At 41.0% G+C, this 15,566-nt stretch overlaps 1 protein-coding gene across 7 annotated transcripts in view; it reads left to right on the forward strand.

Moving 5' to 3' along the window:
- The window catches only part of LOC119731248 (rap guanine nucleotide exchange factor 2-like), an 81,199-nt gene that overhangs the window by 54,952 nt on the left and 10,681 nt on the right, over positions 1-15,566 (forward strand). For 6 of the 7 annotated variants that reach the window (XM_038204336.1, XM_038204339.1, XM_038204335.1 and 3 more), the window contains 15 exons: positions 505-669; positions 1,586-1,693; positions 3,059-3,130; positions 3,963-4,203; positions 4,379-4,655; positions 5,231-5,447; positions 6,092-6,328; positions 7,465-7,641; positions 8,304-8,403; positions 9,055-9,266; positions 9,726-9,872; positions 10,099-10,263; positions 11,488-11,596; positions 12,310-12,333; positions 14,972-15,121. In XM_038204336.1, coding sequence (XP_038060264.1) covers positions 505-669; positions 1,586-1,693; positions 3,059-3,130; positions 3,963-4,203; positions 4,379-4,655; positions 5,231-5,447; positions 6,092-6,328; positions 7,465-7,641; positions 8,304-8,403; positions 9,055-9,266; positions 9,726-9,872; positions 10,099-10,263; positions 11,488-11,596; positions 12,310-12,333; positions 14,972-15,121 — 2,401 coding nt within the window. The remainder of the gene's footprint in view (positions 1-504; positions 670-1,585; positions 1,694-3,058; positions 3,131-3,962; positions 4,204-4,378; positions 4,656-5,230; positions 5,448-6,091; positions 6,329-7,464; positions 7,642-8,303; positions 8,404-9,054; positions 9,267-9,725; positions 9,873-10,098; positions 10,264-11,487; positions 11,597-12,309; positions 12,334-14,971; positions 15,122-15,566) is intronic. The other variant, XM_038204337.1, reaches the window with a different exon arrangement.

Raw genomic sequence — 15,566 nt, forward strand, 5'->3', positions numbered from 1 at the left:
TAAGTTGCAGAAACCCTGTGTTAAGTACATGTTTTGCCATTTCTAATGGTGTTTTAGGGCCGTTTATTTTCTTAATGTCATCTTAGGCAGAAATTTCAATGTTACTAGGGAGACATCTTGGTAATAACATTCTCACTTGTTGGGAAATGGAATGGGCATTGTTAATAATGCAAATATGCACTTGAAAAAATTTTTAAGCCAGAAGAGCGGTGTCTCATGATGTTCTTAAGTTCCGATCAGAGTATGTCGAAAGCAATAGATGTTCCAGGGGTCATACATTATATATTAACTGACCATTTACCATATTGGCCCCCAACATTTAAACTGTTAATTCATTGTATGTGCATGTGACTGCTCAACATTTCCTGTGCAAGATTTCTGCATGAGTAGTCTTTCTGTGTGTCTCAATTCACTGTATGTTTGGTCCAAGTACATGTATGTTCTTGAGGTATAATTTCATTTCATGGAGTGGTTGATTAGTTCTTGCATCTTGTTGTTTTGCAGGCCACCCCAGAGAGGCTGATCTTGAATCTGATGGAAGACAGCTCCCCTGTTGACCCGACCTATGTAGAAGACTTCCTGATGAGTTATCGTATCTACCTCCCCAGCCCACACCAAGTGTGTGACAGTCTGCTTCACTGGTTTCAAGACGTCAACCTAAGGGACAAGGTACAAAGACCATCATCAAAAGCTTCCTATTAATAAACACCTTAAACCCCAACTCTGTCAGTTTTCTGAATCTTCAAAGTCACCAGGTTTGAAACGTCTTTCAATATTGGGCTTTTCCCTTCACTGATATTATGTCATAACACTGTATATTCTGTGTTGTCCAAGGGCTTGCCAGTAAACTTCTCAAACTTACTCAGGTGGGCCTTGAACCCACAACTTCCTGCTTATGAGTGCAAATTTCTTAACCAGTCGACCACCAAGCTTGCTGGGGTAGGCTAGCTGGCTTGAATCTGAGAGAAAAGCAGGTATTACAATCAATTACTAGTTTGTATGAACTGTTTCTGAAATGTCTTAAACTCCAACTGCCTGGGCATTTATGCCATGAAGCTTTGCAAATCCTCGAAAGATTGGAGAGACTTCCAATGTGGTGCCACACAAAGACGTGACTGCAGTGTTGCCATATTACAAACATGCTGATAGCCAAAAGCAAAACTGCATTCCTTTCTCTCTGGCACTTGGCAGTTTTTTTCAGTTTTTGTCGTGCCTAGCATATGTTGAATACTTGTTGTGGATAACAATTAGTTTAGGGTGGAAGAAATATCCTAAGGGAAATGTGACCCAGCCCAACAACATGTGTGACAAGTCACCAGATCTGCCATGATAGCTGAGTAATAGGCCCATTAACCCAATCTTTTCTAACATTCCTATATTCACCTTAAATTGAATCAGTTAACGGATTGTGGTGTTCCGTCTGAAATGTTAAACTTGCAGCGATCAGTGACTAATCTATATTAAATTTCCGTTACAATGCCCCCTCCCCAGCTCACATTAATGTTCACAGATCACATGGCATGAGTCAGATACAGAAGACTTGAATCATTCTCATACGCCCACTTTCCCGTCTTGTCTGATTCAGGTGACCCGGGTACTACTGCTCTGGGTCAACAACTACTACAGCGACTTTGAGCGATCACCGGATATGATAGAGTTTCTAGAGACATTTGAGGACTGCTTAGAAAAAGAGGTATTGTTGGAATGAGAGAAATTTGTAAACAGAAAGAACGCAGTCATCTACTATGCCTATACAAATAGTAATCACCTGAAATACTTACTTAGCTAGTCACTTCTTCATGTCGTGTGCATTCATTGTGACTGCTTCTCAGCTGATTTAGTCAGCTGACATTGGCCCCTTGTGTGGATAGGCGCATGCAATGTGTATTCATTGTGACTGGTTCTCAGCTGATTTAGTCAGCTGACATTGGCCCCTTGTGTGGATAGGTGCATGCAGTGTGTATTCATTGTGACTGGTTCTCAGCTGACATTGGCCCCTTGTGTGGATAGGCGCATGCAGTGTGTATTCATTGTGACTGGTTCTCGGCTGATTTAGTCAGCTGACATTGGCCCCTTGTGTGGATAGGCGCATGCAGTGTGTATTCATTGTGACTGGTTCTCGGCTGATTTAGTCAGCTGACATTGGCCCCTTGTGTGGATAGGCGCATGCAATGTGTATTCATTGTGACTGATTCTGAGCTGATTTAGTCAGCTGACATTGGCCCCTTGTGTGGATAGGCGCATGCAGTATGTATTCATTGTGACTGGTTCTCGGCTGATTTAGTCAGCTGACATTGGCCCCTTGTGTGGATAGGCGCATGCAGTGTGTATTCATTGTGACTGGTTCTCAGCTGATTTAGTCAGCTGACATTGGCCCCTTGTGTGGATAGGCGCATGCAGTGTGTATTCATTGTGACTGGTTCTCAGCTGATTTAGTCAGCTGACATTGGCCCCTTGTGTGGATAGGCGCATGCAGTGTGTATTCATTGTGACTGGTTCTCAGCTGATTTAGTCAGCTGACATTGGCCCCTTGTGTGGATAGGCGCATGCAGTGTGTATTCATTGTGACTGGTTCTCAGCTGATTTAGTCAGCTGACATTGGCCCCTTGTGTGGATAGGCGCATGCAGTGTGTATTCATTGTGACTGATTCTGAGCTGATTTAGGTTAAACACATCAAAACTTTCCATTACAGCTCACAGTTTGTTTCCAGTCGAGCCTGTCTTTAGTAATAAAAACAAAACAATGCAGAACTCTGAACTTATGATGAAAGCTTTCCATCCTCATGTCTAGGTCCCACCACTTCCTTTCAGTGTCAAGAATATTAGGAGCCAGCCTACTCTGTTCTTGTGCAAACCCTTGCCTTTCTTGGATCATGATTTGATTTTAAAACTATTAGCGGATGAACACTGAACAGTTCACATGACCTGGGGAAATGTAAACACCCTTGACTCTCACACCTTGTTGCCCTGATTTAACTTGGGATATATTTGCCAAGTTGGTTATCACAATCTCACAAATTTCAAGATTTAATTTTGTTTTGTTTTTGTCTGTGAACAGACCATGGCTGGTCAGCTGAGGTTACTGCACATAGCAGGAGCTGCCAAGGCTAAACCTAGGACCGTTGTGCTGGTGAGGAAGACATATCCTGATAGCATTATCTGTATAGGGCTCTTTCATGTGGAGCTAACACCCGGTGCTGGGTTGTCACGATTGTGACAACTGTATAATTATGCCATTTGATAAAGTATTTGTAGTTATTCTATGTGAAAATAACCCCTTCTGTCTAGTTTACAATGCAAAACATGGTTGCTTACCAAACGCTTGCCTACTGCAATGGTGGCTGATCACATGGAGACCACATGGTAACGTGGTACTTGGATGTCATACCATTGAAACCTATTGATTTGTCATTTAAGAGAAACAACCATTTAAGCCACTAATTCTGTTTTACCTGCAGTGCATCATGGGTACAAATAGACAATAAGTTTGTGGACAAACAGTTCTCATTTTGCAGTAGCAAACAAGGACTTGGTAGTTTTTAAAATGTGCACTTTTTCTGGACGCATACAATTTAGGTTTTTCCGTGTGTAGTCATGGCTATTAATTAACAGACTTCAAATGCGTACATTGGATAATATTTGTTGAAAATTGACCGTGAAGGTGAAAACTGACCAGTTAGAGACGAATACTTGTCAGTCATGTGAATCATTCCTATTGCAGCGCCACTCATAACTGGTAATAATCCTGTTGAATATCATGAATGTTGTCATACACCTTGACCATAGTGCACACATGGGTTTATATGAACAAAGATATTAACAGATAGGGGGAAGCCAACACACGGTTGCAAAGCTCAATTACTAAAGCGTGGTTACAGTCCGAATCCCACTCCACTCAGTTACTTCGCTCATTCTAATATGAAAAACAGAAATATAAGATTTGAGTGAATGATCCCTTTCAGGCTCGGTCAGACCGGGACTCCAAGCTATCTTTCTCCATTGTGGGCGGCTGGGAGAAGAAGATGGGAATCTTTATCTCCAAGGTAGAGCGTGGCTCCAAGGCACAGACGGTGGGGCTGCGTAAGGGAGATCAGCTACTAGAAGTCAATGGTCACAGCTTTGAGCATGTCACCAGGACCAAAGCCCTGGAGATACTCAAGGGCACTACCCATCTCAGTATTACGGTCAAGTATAATACACTAGGTGAGTGGAGCCAGTGCAGTGTTCAAATTAACTTTGAATGAAATCTTGTGTTCTGCTAATTATTTTGGCCCTGCTAGCCCTTTTCAACCCCAGCATGCATCCATCCTGTTCCCTTCCCTCCCCGCCTCAATGTATCCGCAACATTTTAATTACTCTCTTCCTATATCCTATCCAGCATTTCGGGACCTGATTGCATCTCAGGACGGAGCTGGTCGCAGTACCAACTGGGGCCGTTTGCCCAGCCAGGAGATTCAGCTGCTGCAGGCTGATCCCCGAGCCAGGCTGACCATCCCAGACCTAGCCCTGGCTGTCCCTTTGTCTCAGATGTCACCTGAGATCAAAGCCAAGAGCAAGCATGAGAAGAGGGGTGGTTTCGCCACATTGGGACACAAGACCAAATTGCGCAAAGCCATGGCCAAACTCAGTATCTTACCCAATAAGACCACAGCAAGGTGAGGTTATGTAAGGTACTCATTACCCAACTATGTCAAACAACAGGCAATCACATGTCATGAGAAGTCGGCAATAGACAAAGAAGATTTTGTCCACAAGGGAGGAATGAAAAATAGGCAAACTTAGTGTAGATTTTGAGTTAAAAATCATTATAAGGTGTTTACTGAAAACTTTGGACTAAAGTTCATTATTTCCATAAGTTGGTTGTAATGCCAAATTGAGGACCCCCTTCCTGGAAAAGATACGTAAATTGCTGGGGAAAATTTACTTTACAAATTTCATTTGCAAGAAAGTTGTTTCAACTTAAAATAACATTTATTATAAACTCAAAAGTTGAGCCGAGAGCCTTTGCCAGACATTTGCTGATTGCTGTAAGGTCCCTTTAGCTCTAGACCATTACAGGAATGAATACAATTATTTTCTATAGATTGATATTTACCCATGCTACTCCAAATCTCAAGAAGTCCAACACCTGTATTTGTTGTATATTAATGGATTAATGTTGTGATTGAGACTACATGGTAGTAGTGAGGACTGACTTTCTCCATTTTTTTTTTTCCAATTTATTTTGTAGGACCCAAGATGACTCCTCCACCCTGATGCGGCATTCCAAGTCAGGCAGCATTACCGGCAGCAATCCCTACCTAAGTAACAGCAACCCAGACCTGTCTTCTATTGCCTCCATACCCATGTATGAATCCAGCACCTATATGGGAGGCAATGACTACCCAGAGCATGTACTCAAGCTCTACCGAGCTGACCAGTCCTGCAAGTACTTCCTGGTCCACAAGGTCAGTCAGGCAATACTTTATGGGCTGAATAGTTAGTAGTTGCTGTGATCGTTGTTCGATTTAGATATCAATTTGAGTTGTAATGACTTAAGTCATTGACTTGACATGAGTTTGACTCGAGTCTGACTCATTGAACATGTTCGGTAACTTGACAAGAATTGCGCCACTATGGGCAAGGGATTTGACTAAGTCTTTGGGAACAAATGAATCCACTGGACTTGGCTCTGTTAACAAAAGTCTTGACTCAATTTGTGTAGCAGCTTGTCAACACTTGAGCAACATAGTAAAGTGACTCCACACTAGTTTCTTCTTTTGGTACAGGTTTAAGTTGGCTTGGGTTTGCAACGCACATGCAAATATACATCATATCACCAAGTCCTACCTCATACTGTTATCATTGAAATTACTGACTCAGTTTGGAGACCAAATAAGACTGCACCAAAATGTCAGTGACTCAGTTGAATTGAACAAGAATGTGACAACCAAAGAACACTTTATGACTCAACGTGAAGTCTTGACTATACCTTGTTTACGTATGAAGGCTGGACTTGACTTGAGTCGATGCCTGAGAATGATTTGACTCAGTCACAATATCCATCAACTTACAACACTGTTGATACTCGATTGAAATTTGTCCGTCCCAGGAGACGACAGCATTAGAAGTTGTGATGCTAGCCATGCGGGAACATGGATTGACCGAAGCAGCTAGCTCTGGTACTTACTCCCTCTGTGAGGTGACCGTCGCTCCCGGTGGGATGGTCAAGCAACGCCGACTGCCAGACCATCAGAATGATATCGCCAGCAGACTCAGTCTATGTGGCAGGCTCTTCCTGAGAAACAACATGGCTTCAGAGACCCTCATGCCTGATGAGGTTGCTGTGGTGAGTCATTAGCGCATGTATATAGCACTGTGTTACATGATAATAACTCCTTGATGAATCCATAACTCTGCAGTGCTTGGATGGTGCAGGCCAGTAAAGGGAGTATACATGTATGTAGCACTTGTGTAGTAGCAGTTCATACTTGACATCAATTGAGACATTTGTTCATTTAATGTATTGAAGCTATTCTGCATTAACTTTTTGTTTTCCAGTTTAAACTCTTACATGTATATATATAATTTCTATTCATAAATACCTCAGACAGTTTAGCCATTCCTATTGGTCGAGAGCCCGTCACGTGGCCGGTCTTAAACGGATGATAAAGACATGGCTAGCTGGTCTTAAACACTTTTCCAGTGTCACAACAAAATGTGGACTCCTAAAAATCCAGTGCCTCTTACCGTTTCATTGGTTGAACGTTCACAATCCTCACGTAGGCATGCGCAACACTACATGCGAGTCAGAATTTTATAGTTCTAAATTCAAAACGCAACGCCCCAGGTGCGTTCTGCGTGACATCGCGCAGAACATGCTACGCGCGCGTCAATCTCCATAAAAGGGTTGTTTACATCTTAATCGCCAGCTGAACACTCCATTATTTTGCTAGAGGGATGTTTCAAAAAGCATGAAGTGAACTTGTTGAACAAAATCGGGATTTTTTGAACGAATTATTTGATATTTTTTTACGGATAAGGTATTTATGAATGGGAATAAATATGTGCTCGGTCGGTATTTATCACTCTGTTTAATACCGCTTAGAGTCTGGGTGCTGATAATTACCCTCGCCTCCGGCTCGGGTAATTATCAGCACCCAGACTCTAAGCGGTATTAAACAGAGTGATAAAAACCTCTCGAGCACACATTTATTCCCTTAGTGATATCCAGCTTTGTTTCTTAAGGTTAAAGTAATGTTGGTCCAAAAGTACCTTACCTGTTGGACTAAAAATATTGGGGAATTGTCCCTCTCTGCCCGTGGCCCTACCACCCATATCCCTACCCTGAACCCCTCTATCAGTACCATATTCCACGCGCTATATGACAGGGAAGCATTAGCCTCAACAATAGCACTGACAAGTTTGAAATCCAAATCACTTTGATCAAATCACTTCACTCCACCTCAACCTTCGACTGTTCAGGAGTTGTTAAAGGACAGCCAGGTCACCTTCCTTCAGTTGGATTCCAACGAAGTTGCAGCTCAGCTGACATTACGAGACTATGGCATCTTCCAAGAGATTGAGGCTACTGACTACATCGAGGACCTCTTTGTACTGCAGGCCAAGGGCTCCAATGACAGGCTGCAGTTATTTGAAGAGGTTGGTTACTTTCACTCATTTCCCACCTGCCCTTCATCTTAACAAAGACTGGTGTTGTGGACTAAGTGCCTGAACATTAGATGGAACTTCAACTGTGACAGAGTCCACAGTTTTCCTTACGTAGACTTCATGCTAGAACTGTCGATGGTGCCGTTTGGTCTTACTTAACACAACCAATGGACTGACTCACTGTTTGGTGGTGCAGACAGGTAATTGACTAGTTAGTGTGCATAGATGCCCAGCATCTGCAACTGAGAGAAATCAACCTTAGTGTAAGCTGCAGGTGGCAAGGCGGGCATGTGTGCCTCAGTATTTGTGCATTTTGTCTGTGTCACCATTAAAGATTTACTTGTGCATGAAGTCTAAAAAAATGTTAGCCCTTTCAAAATGTGTAGTTTGCTGGAATGTTTTGCTCCTAACATAGTTTCCATGATGGTTTTTAAATGAGCCTACTTAAATTGAAGTGTTTGCTTTCATTTTGCATACTTCTAAAATTCATGTAAATGTGAAGAGCACAAAGAACATTTGTATTTACATTTTGTGTAACTAGAACTCTTTGAAAAAGTTTTAATACATGTTCGTACTGCATCCCAAGCAGTTTAAACAATGAGTGAAAATGACTGTTATAGCGGATAATTGTTTCACAATGTTTGCACTTGCAGATTGTGAATAATGAGTTATTCTGGGTGGTGACAGAAGTCTGCAATGAGCTCAACTTAGTCAAGAGAGCTAAAATCATCAAACAATTCGTCAAAATAGCAAGTAAGTAGAGACTCTGCTGCTTTTGCTCTGAAAAGTGGCAAAGAAATCCTAGAAACATGCATTCAATTGACTTGGCTTATTCCATTATATGTACTGACAAAATGTGGGAATTGTAATACAACAGGTTTTTTGTAGACTTAAAGGTTTGCATTGTAGACATGAACAGAGATTGGAAGGTTTGTGGTAACACTATGTGAATAATATCTCTTTTGAGTTGTGTGGTTCTTAGAAGAACCAATTGTTTTAACTCAGCGTTTCCAACAGTTTGCTTTGTTCATTATTAGGAGACTGTTTTTTTTATTGGTGAAGAATCTGATGCTAAGCATGTTGGCATTCTATGTGTGGTTCGCATCTGACTCTGAGCCATCAATTTACACTAGAATCAGGAGAGTAACTTTCGTTTGTGACCTGGATTTAGATCCCACTCAGCCAGCATGGATGGGCTATTCAGGCCCTGCATGAGTTTATCGGTTATACTCAATAATATTCTAAAACTGGACATGTCTTTAGTGTCTTCTAAGTTTTTCAAGGCTGCTGAACTACAGTGCATGTGTTTTTTAAGGTAACCTTGAATAGAGAAAAAGTGAAATGAATGAAGTGAATAATAAGAAGTGATGAATACTATTGCGATTGTTATTTGACATTGCTCAGGGCACTGCAAGGACTGCAAGAACTTCAACTCTCTCTTTGCCATCATCAGCGGTCTTGGACATGGCTGTGTGTCAAGATTACGCAGCACCTGGGATAAAGTGCCTGCCAAATACGTCAAGATGTTTGAGGATCTACAAGACCTAATGGATCCATCTAGGAACATGTCCAAGTACCGTAACCTTGTCAGCTCAGAGCAGGTCCAACCCCCATTGGTAAGACTCAAGTTGTCAGCAGCTGGTTTGACCAAAACAGTTCATAACATATGCTATGCATAGAATGTATGCAACCAATGTTCCGTAGCTTGCTAGTGTACATTCAATTGATTTCACCAAAGTTGGCATAGCTTCACAATCTGGTAAATATTCCCTCTAGCTTGGACAGGGATGACTTTAATGACAGCCTAATGTGTTCTATTGCATAGCACTCACAAAACAGCCATTGGATAAGCATCTCCCACTGTATGTAAAAACAGTTTTGTCCTATTTTTCTTTGAATCTCTCATGGATAAAACAGCCTTTCATTAACTTAAAAACAATGCTTTGGGTATTGTGTATCAACTTGATAAGTCAGGCAAATGACAGGCTTTACCACAATCATCTCTCTGTAGAGTTGTGCATTTTATTAGTACACTGTAACTTACCCCACATAACATTAATATTTTCTCTGTCTAGATACCATTTTTCCCAGTTGTTAAGAAGGATCTGACTTTCATTCATCTCGGCAATGACACCAAAGTGGATGGTCTGATCAACTTTGAGAAGCTGAGGATGGTGTCTAGGGAGGTGCGCTACATTGTCAGCATGGCCAATGCAGCATATGTAAGTCACTCCCTCTCTTACACTCACTGCAACTTTAGGCAACTCTCTGACTTTTTGGAATTTATTGCAGTTATTTCCAGAATGCTTAATTTATTCTGGAAATGACTCTCAAAATTCACTCTTCTCCCAGAATTTTTGTTTGGATTCCTGCCTGTTCATCTTTGGAAATTTGGTTCCTCATTCCTCCCTCATTCTCACCTCATTGTTCCAATTTTACTTTTGACAGGATCCCCGTCAGCTGTTAGCTCCGAAGATGACGGGCTCAGGCTCTCCTCTGATTGGCTCCAGCCTAGCATCAGTCATGGGCTCCAGCGTCGCAACATTGCCCCGGAAACGCAGCCAGGGCAGGCGCAGTTCAGCTGTCATCAATCCCAAGAAGATGTGGGAGGAGGTATGGAAGGCTGAACAGCCATCTCATCCGTAGTAGTCAAGTAGACTTGAGGCTTGGTCTTATACATTAGGACAGGCACTTCCTCTAAGCTTCATTGGTACAAGTATTAAGCAGCCACTTAGCACAGAATTGCAGAGCGCAGAAAGACATTTGCTTGAAAAAAAGAGGTTATCAACCTAATTTTGCTTCGCATGCATTTTTGTAATATTTTTGTATCTATATAAGCAATACATTCAGCTTTCATGGCATTTGTAGATGATATTGTGTTGGTTGATATGCACATTGATGATTCTACTTCCCTTGTAGTTGCTTGGCGTACCCACAAGCCTATTTGTGTGCATGTGTGTTATTAAAGGTAGAGTATATCATTTGTCATTTGTGCATTTTTTTTCGTTTGACGCAACCAAAGTGCTCAAAATCTAAAGAAGGGTGCTTAACAACTAACCTGATGAAGTTTCAGCTCAGTGAATGCTGTATATTCCGAGAAAACAATATTTTAGGATCTCGATTTCAGTTTAAAAATTGTCAAGTCATGTTTTGGATTGCAACCGAAATCAGCATCGGAGACACGTTCTCAATCAGCCGATTGCAGCAACATCATGCCACGCACTGAACCGATGAGTTGTAGTGACCGAGCGCCCTTGTGTGCGTCGTATCAACGCTTGTGCGCACCCATTCACAGCTTCACCAAATTAAAAACGAACTACTTAGGAAAATCTTTGGAAATTACCTTCTTTCACTGTTTTCTTCCAAATGACAGCATGCAGAAAGAATCATTTGTAGGGATTTTAGTTCCATTACTATCTTTGAACCAAGTTTGCTTTTCAACAATAAATTTTCAGTTACTTTATGGATAGCTGCAAATGATATACTCTACCTTGAACATCAGTTGACCCTGTGCTGCAGTTATAAGAATGACAATTCTGTGACCTAATGAACTACATGTTCTAGAACCCTCTCAAAGTGGAAATGATGAATAGTGCTAGAGACACTTCAACATTACTGCTGCTGTGCATCTAACTTCAGGTGAATTTGTCTGACGTGTTCTGCACTTGATTGAGTTGGCGATACAGCTCTATCTGATGTTACTTCATTGATTCCAACTCTAAATGACATTGAGGCAGTCATTGGACTAATAAAGCTGCACCAGTGAGATATATGTACCTGTAATTACTCAGGATTACTTCATACTAGAGTCTTCCTTGTGATTTTTCTTCCCATTAGTCTCAGATGTGCCGGCGTGTCAAGCAATATCTGAGTGTTCTTGCCATCGTACGAGATGAAGATGAGCTGAGAGAGTTATCACTCAAGTGTGAACCAATCGCCAATTCAGGTATTTCTTTTTACTGTAACACAGCTAAACCCTGCAATACACAACAGTATGCTAGTTTTTAGGTACTGTCATCAGATTGGACCAAATCATCCCTTTTTTTTAAGCTGTTGGATTCTTGTTAGATTCTTGTTAGATTGAGCGGGCTTCATGCTTCTTAGAATGCTTTGGATTCACGTAGAAATGCCCGAGGAAATAACAAAAGGAGATTAGGATGTATTCACCCTGAAGCGAAGAATGTGAAGATGACGAGGGTTTCATCACAAGTGCCTGTTGCATTGTACGTCAGCAAGCCATCACATACTCATGGGGAGAAAACAAAGAAATGCAATTTTAAATATAAGAGGAGATCCCAAGATTTGTTTCTGGGTTGGGCAGAGGAACCACACACTATATAGTGTAAAGTGTTAAAGATGCAGAGGGCTGGTACGTGTAGACAAACTTGTCTTGTGTATGCCACATGTATCACTAATTAAGAAAGACGACCCAAAAAACCCATTTGTTGGTTTGTCCCGATCTAGCATTCCATGTGATAAAGTTCTGTTAGCAAATAGTGTTGTGTAATAAGCTACAAATGCACAGTTGTGTCTTATGTTTTTGACGATACACAGACACTTGTCTGTCTGCCACCTACCTTGTTTGAGTTTACACATTTATGTTGTTATTAGTTAAATCATTAATTGTATTCCTGTTTTGTCCCGTTGTTTCTAATGAAGCCATTCAAAGGATTACTGGTGGGGGTGAGTTTGATATTACAGGGTGTGTCACAGTGTCTGTCAACTAATCCCCTGTCCCTTATGTAGAAAGTTGGTCTGAGGTGGTCATCTTGGTGTAGCTACCCAAGCAATGGTATACGAAAGCTGACATAAGCACATAGGTATTGGAACCAAGATGGCCACTATGCACTAATGACTTTATATAACCGACATACAGATCCTTGTCATTTGATTGGTGGAACTCACATCACGTGACATTCGTTATTACTCCCATTCACGCAGGGGCTCAAAAAGTCCAATTCGCCCGTGGGGAATGGGAAATACTATTGAACAGTTAGGATCATTCTTGTTCCAAGACGCGGTATTTGTGTGCAAATGCATGCTGGTGTGCGCGTTGAGCTTTGCGCGTAGCGCGTATTGTTCCAAAGAGCCAGCGCTACAGAATTGGGTTCAAACATTTTTGTGAAGGGATGGTTTGGAAGAGAGAAATACATTTCCCGTCAATTTTGTAGTGAAATAAAAGTTCAAATATATATCAAATGACAACGATCTATATGTCAGTTATATAAAACAAATATTGAGTGGCTTTAAATTGTGAAATGGGAGGAATATTATCGCTCGGTAAAATCTGGACTTTTCCAGTTCACTTGGCTTCGCCTCATGAAATGGAAAAGTCCAGATTTTTTACCTTGCGATAATATTACTCCCATTTCACTCTGAGCCATTCAGTATTTGTATAATGTGTGTGTGTGTATGTATTACAGGTTGTTTTGTGCTTGGTATAAGTGGTGATGTTCTTCTTAATTCCTAACTGGTATCTCTGTGTGTGCTTTTTGCTGTCGTAGTGGTACATCACTTCTTGCTGAGGTCATCAGCACTTCCTTAGGATCACGCTGCTAGCATACACAATGCCCTGTTGATTTGTAGCACAAATGCACTCAACACTTTATAATGTAAAAAGTTTCACTCTTCTAACTCCAATATGAGGGCAAACACATTGGAAGCTGCTCAGTAGCAGGTTGTCGGTGCACTAGGGAGTGTCATTATTGCTTCTGATACCAGAAAAAGCAAATACACAAATATGGACTTAGCGGTCAGCAAATGTATAGCCTTCCTGTCCATGTAGTTCACAAGCTCACCAACGCGCCATGTAACAAAAGTTACATGACGTGTGGCTACAGCAGTGTGTTGGTATCATCTTAGTAGCATCACATCTAGGAGAAAACAGAGACAAAGTGCAGACGAAATAAATATAATGCTGATGGGTCCTCTATTGGTAGCCATTAACAAAGATGACTGAATCCTTGCAACTCAACTCTTACTTAATAGTGGTTAACATACTTTGCAAAGTTGCAAATATCTATTTGAAGCCTCTCTCTCTCCAATCCTGCCAAATACACCTTGAGGCTTGGCAGGATTTGGCAGGATTTGGCAGGATTTGGCAGGATTTGGCAGGATTAACGAGGGACATCTTGCCCAATTAATATCAAAAATACTAAAGGAGAAGAGTTGTTTCTTTCATATTTGAGGATTTTATGGGATTTGGGAGCTTCTCAAAAAAAAAAGAAAAAGAAAAAAATTATAAAGGCGAATACATGTAACTTCATGAGAAAAAAAAATTGCCTTCCATATTGTCTTTCTTAGCAACTGTGGCACATTTCATGCAAACTGTCCAAGCGGCGAAAGTTTTGGATATTCACAAATACATGTAGATAGAATGAATTCACTGCAAAGAAGACAAAGAATCAAAAGAACCACAAATCTGGGAAGCACTGGGGATTTCCCCATAAATTGACACAACAGAGGCCAAACCGCTCCAAATACCATGGTTGGCCAACTCAGCTTAAAGCTTGCACTTTTCAATTTTATAGGACTGACATGTATTATTGAATGCTTAATAAACATGCAATCAAATGTTTAATGTTTCTCCTTAAGTATTGAACTTTTCATTTCGGGAGTCAACAAATATTCTGGTTCTTTGGTGAGCTACTTGTATGCACATTTTGTGTATACTGTTCCTCTTGTAGTGTGTGATCTATTATTAACTGATTTCTAAATATTTGAATTAATACTGCTGTGCCACTGATGTTCTGCTTCATTGATAAACAACAGTATTACTGGAATTCAGTTTTCTTGACAAACCCTATGTTGTGAAAACAAAAAGAACTACAAAGCACTGGCTATTTAATGATTTCTGTAAACGTTTTCAATTTCAAGCCTAATGTACAGTTTTGGGCGGTTTTATTCATTTAACCCTAACTCCCTAGGGGGTGTGCAAAATCATATTAAAATTGCAGGATTCAGGACTGATAGGGCTAAATTTTGGAGCAAAATTGTGTGACAGAGCACACTGTTTTCACTGAACATCCGCTGCACAACACATGATAAAGTGGAAACAGATTTCTTGCCCAGTTTTATGGTTGAAATCGATTTCCTGAAATGGAAAACAAACATTTTAGGAAATAGAAAATCAGTGGCGTTATACTACAATCATTTTGATTGCGATGTGACAGTTGTACTCTTCTGAAAATATGAAATTTTCCCAGTCACAACATTTACCTACCCTCTGTCAGTGAAATCCTTCTTGCTCTTGTACTTTATAACACTTCCATTGTAGAATTCCATGTATAATTGTTCTCCATTCTTGGGCTGATCTTTGTAGGCTCCATGAACTCAGGCCAGATGCGGCGTAGTTCTCAAACCAGTCAGAGTTCGTTGACCTCAACCCTGGCCCCACCTGCCACCACATACAACAAGCAGGAGGAGGAGATCAAGAAGATCATCTATAAGGATGCACCCAAGACGTCCTTTGGTAAGTTGTGGTTTCTCTTGTCCTTGAGTTGGATATTTTACAGCAATAGAATGAATTTTTGAATGTTTGCTTGGCAATGACTTCTTTTAAGTGCAGGGTCTGCATATGTTGACATGCGGTTAACCATAATTGTTCATGGTATCATACATTGCATATTCCGACCTTAAAAAAAATTGTAATGGAACCCATCCCCTCCCCCAAAAGGAAAATTTTCCCATGCGCACAGGCCAATAAGGCACTACAGCACGGTTGGGTACATCAGTGACGCTCACTCGGCCCTGAAACCAGGCCTGAATTGAAGACTTGTGCAGCGCTGACACATTTTATGCAATAAACATGGCCGTCATTACGCGTGTATGTTTTGTGCGAGATGCTGCGGATCTACAACACTTTTAGACACGGCAAAAGCTAATCATAACAATGCCGAAATTACCTTTTTATATTA

Source organism: Patiria miniata, unplaced genomic scaffold (assembly GCF_015706575.1).
Source record: "Patiria miniata isolate m_02_andy unplaced genomic scaffold, ASM1570657v1 HiC_scaffold_23, whole genome shotgun sequence".
Taxonomy (NCBI): domain Eukaryota; kingdom Metazoa; phylum Echinodermata; class Asteroidea; order Valvatida; family Asterinidae; genus Patiria; species Patiria miniata.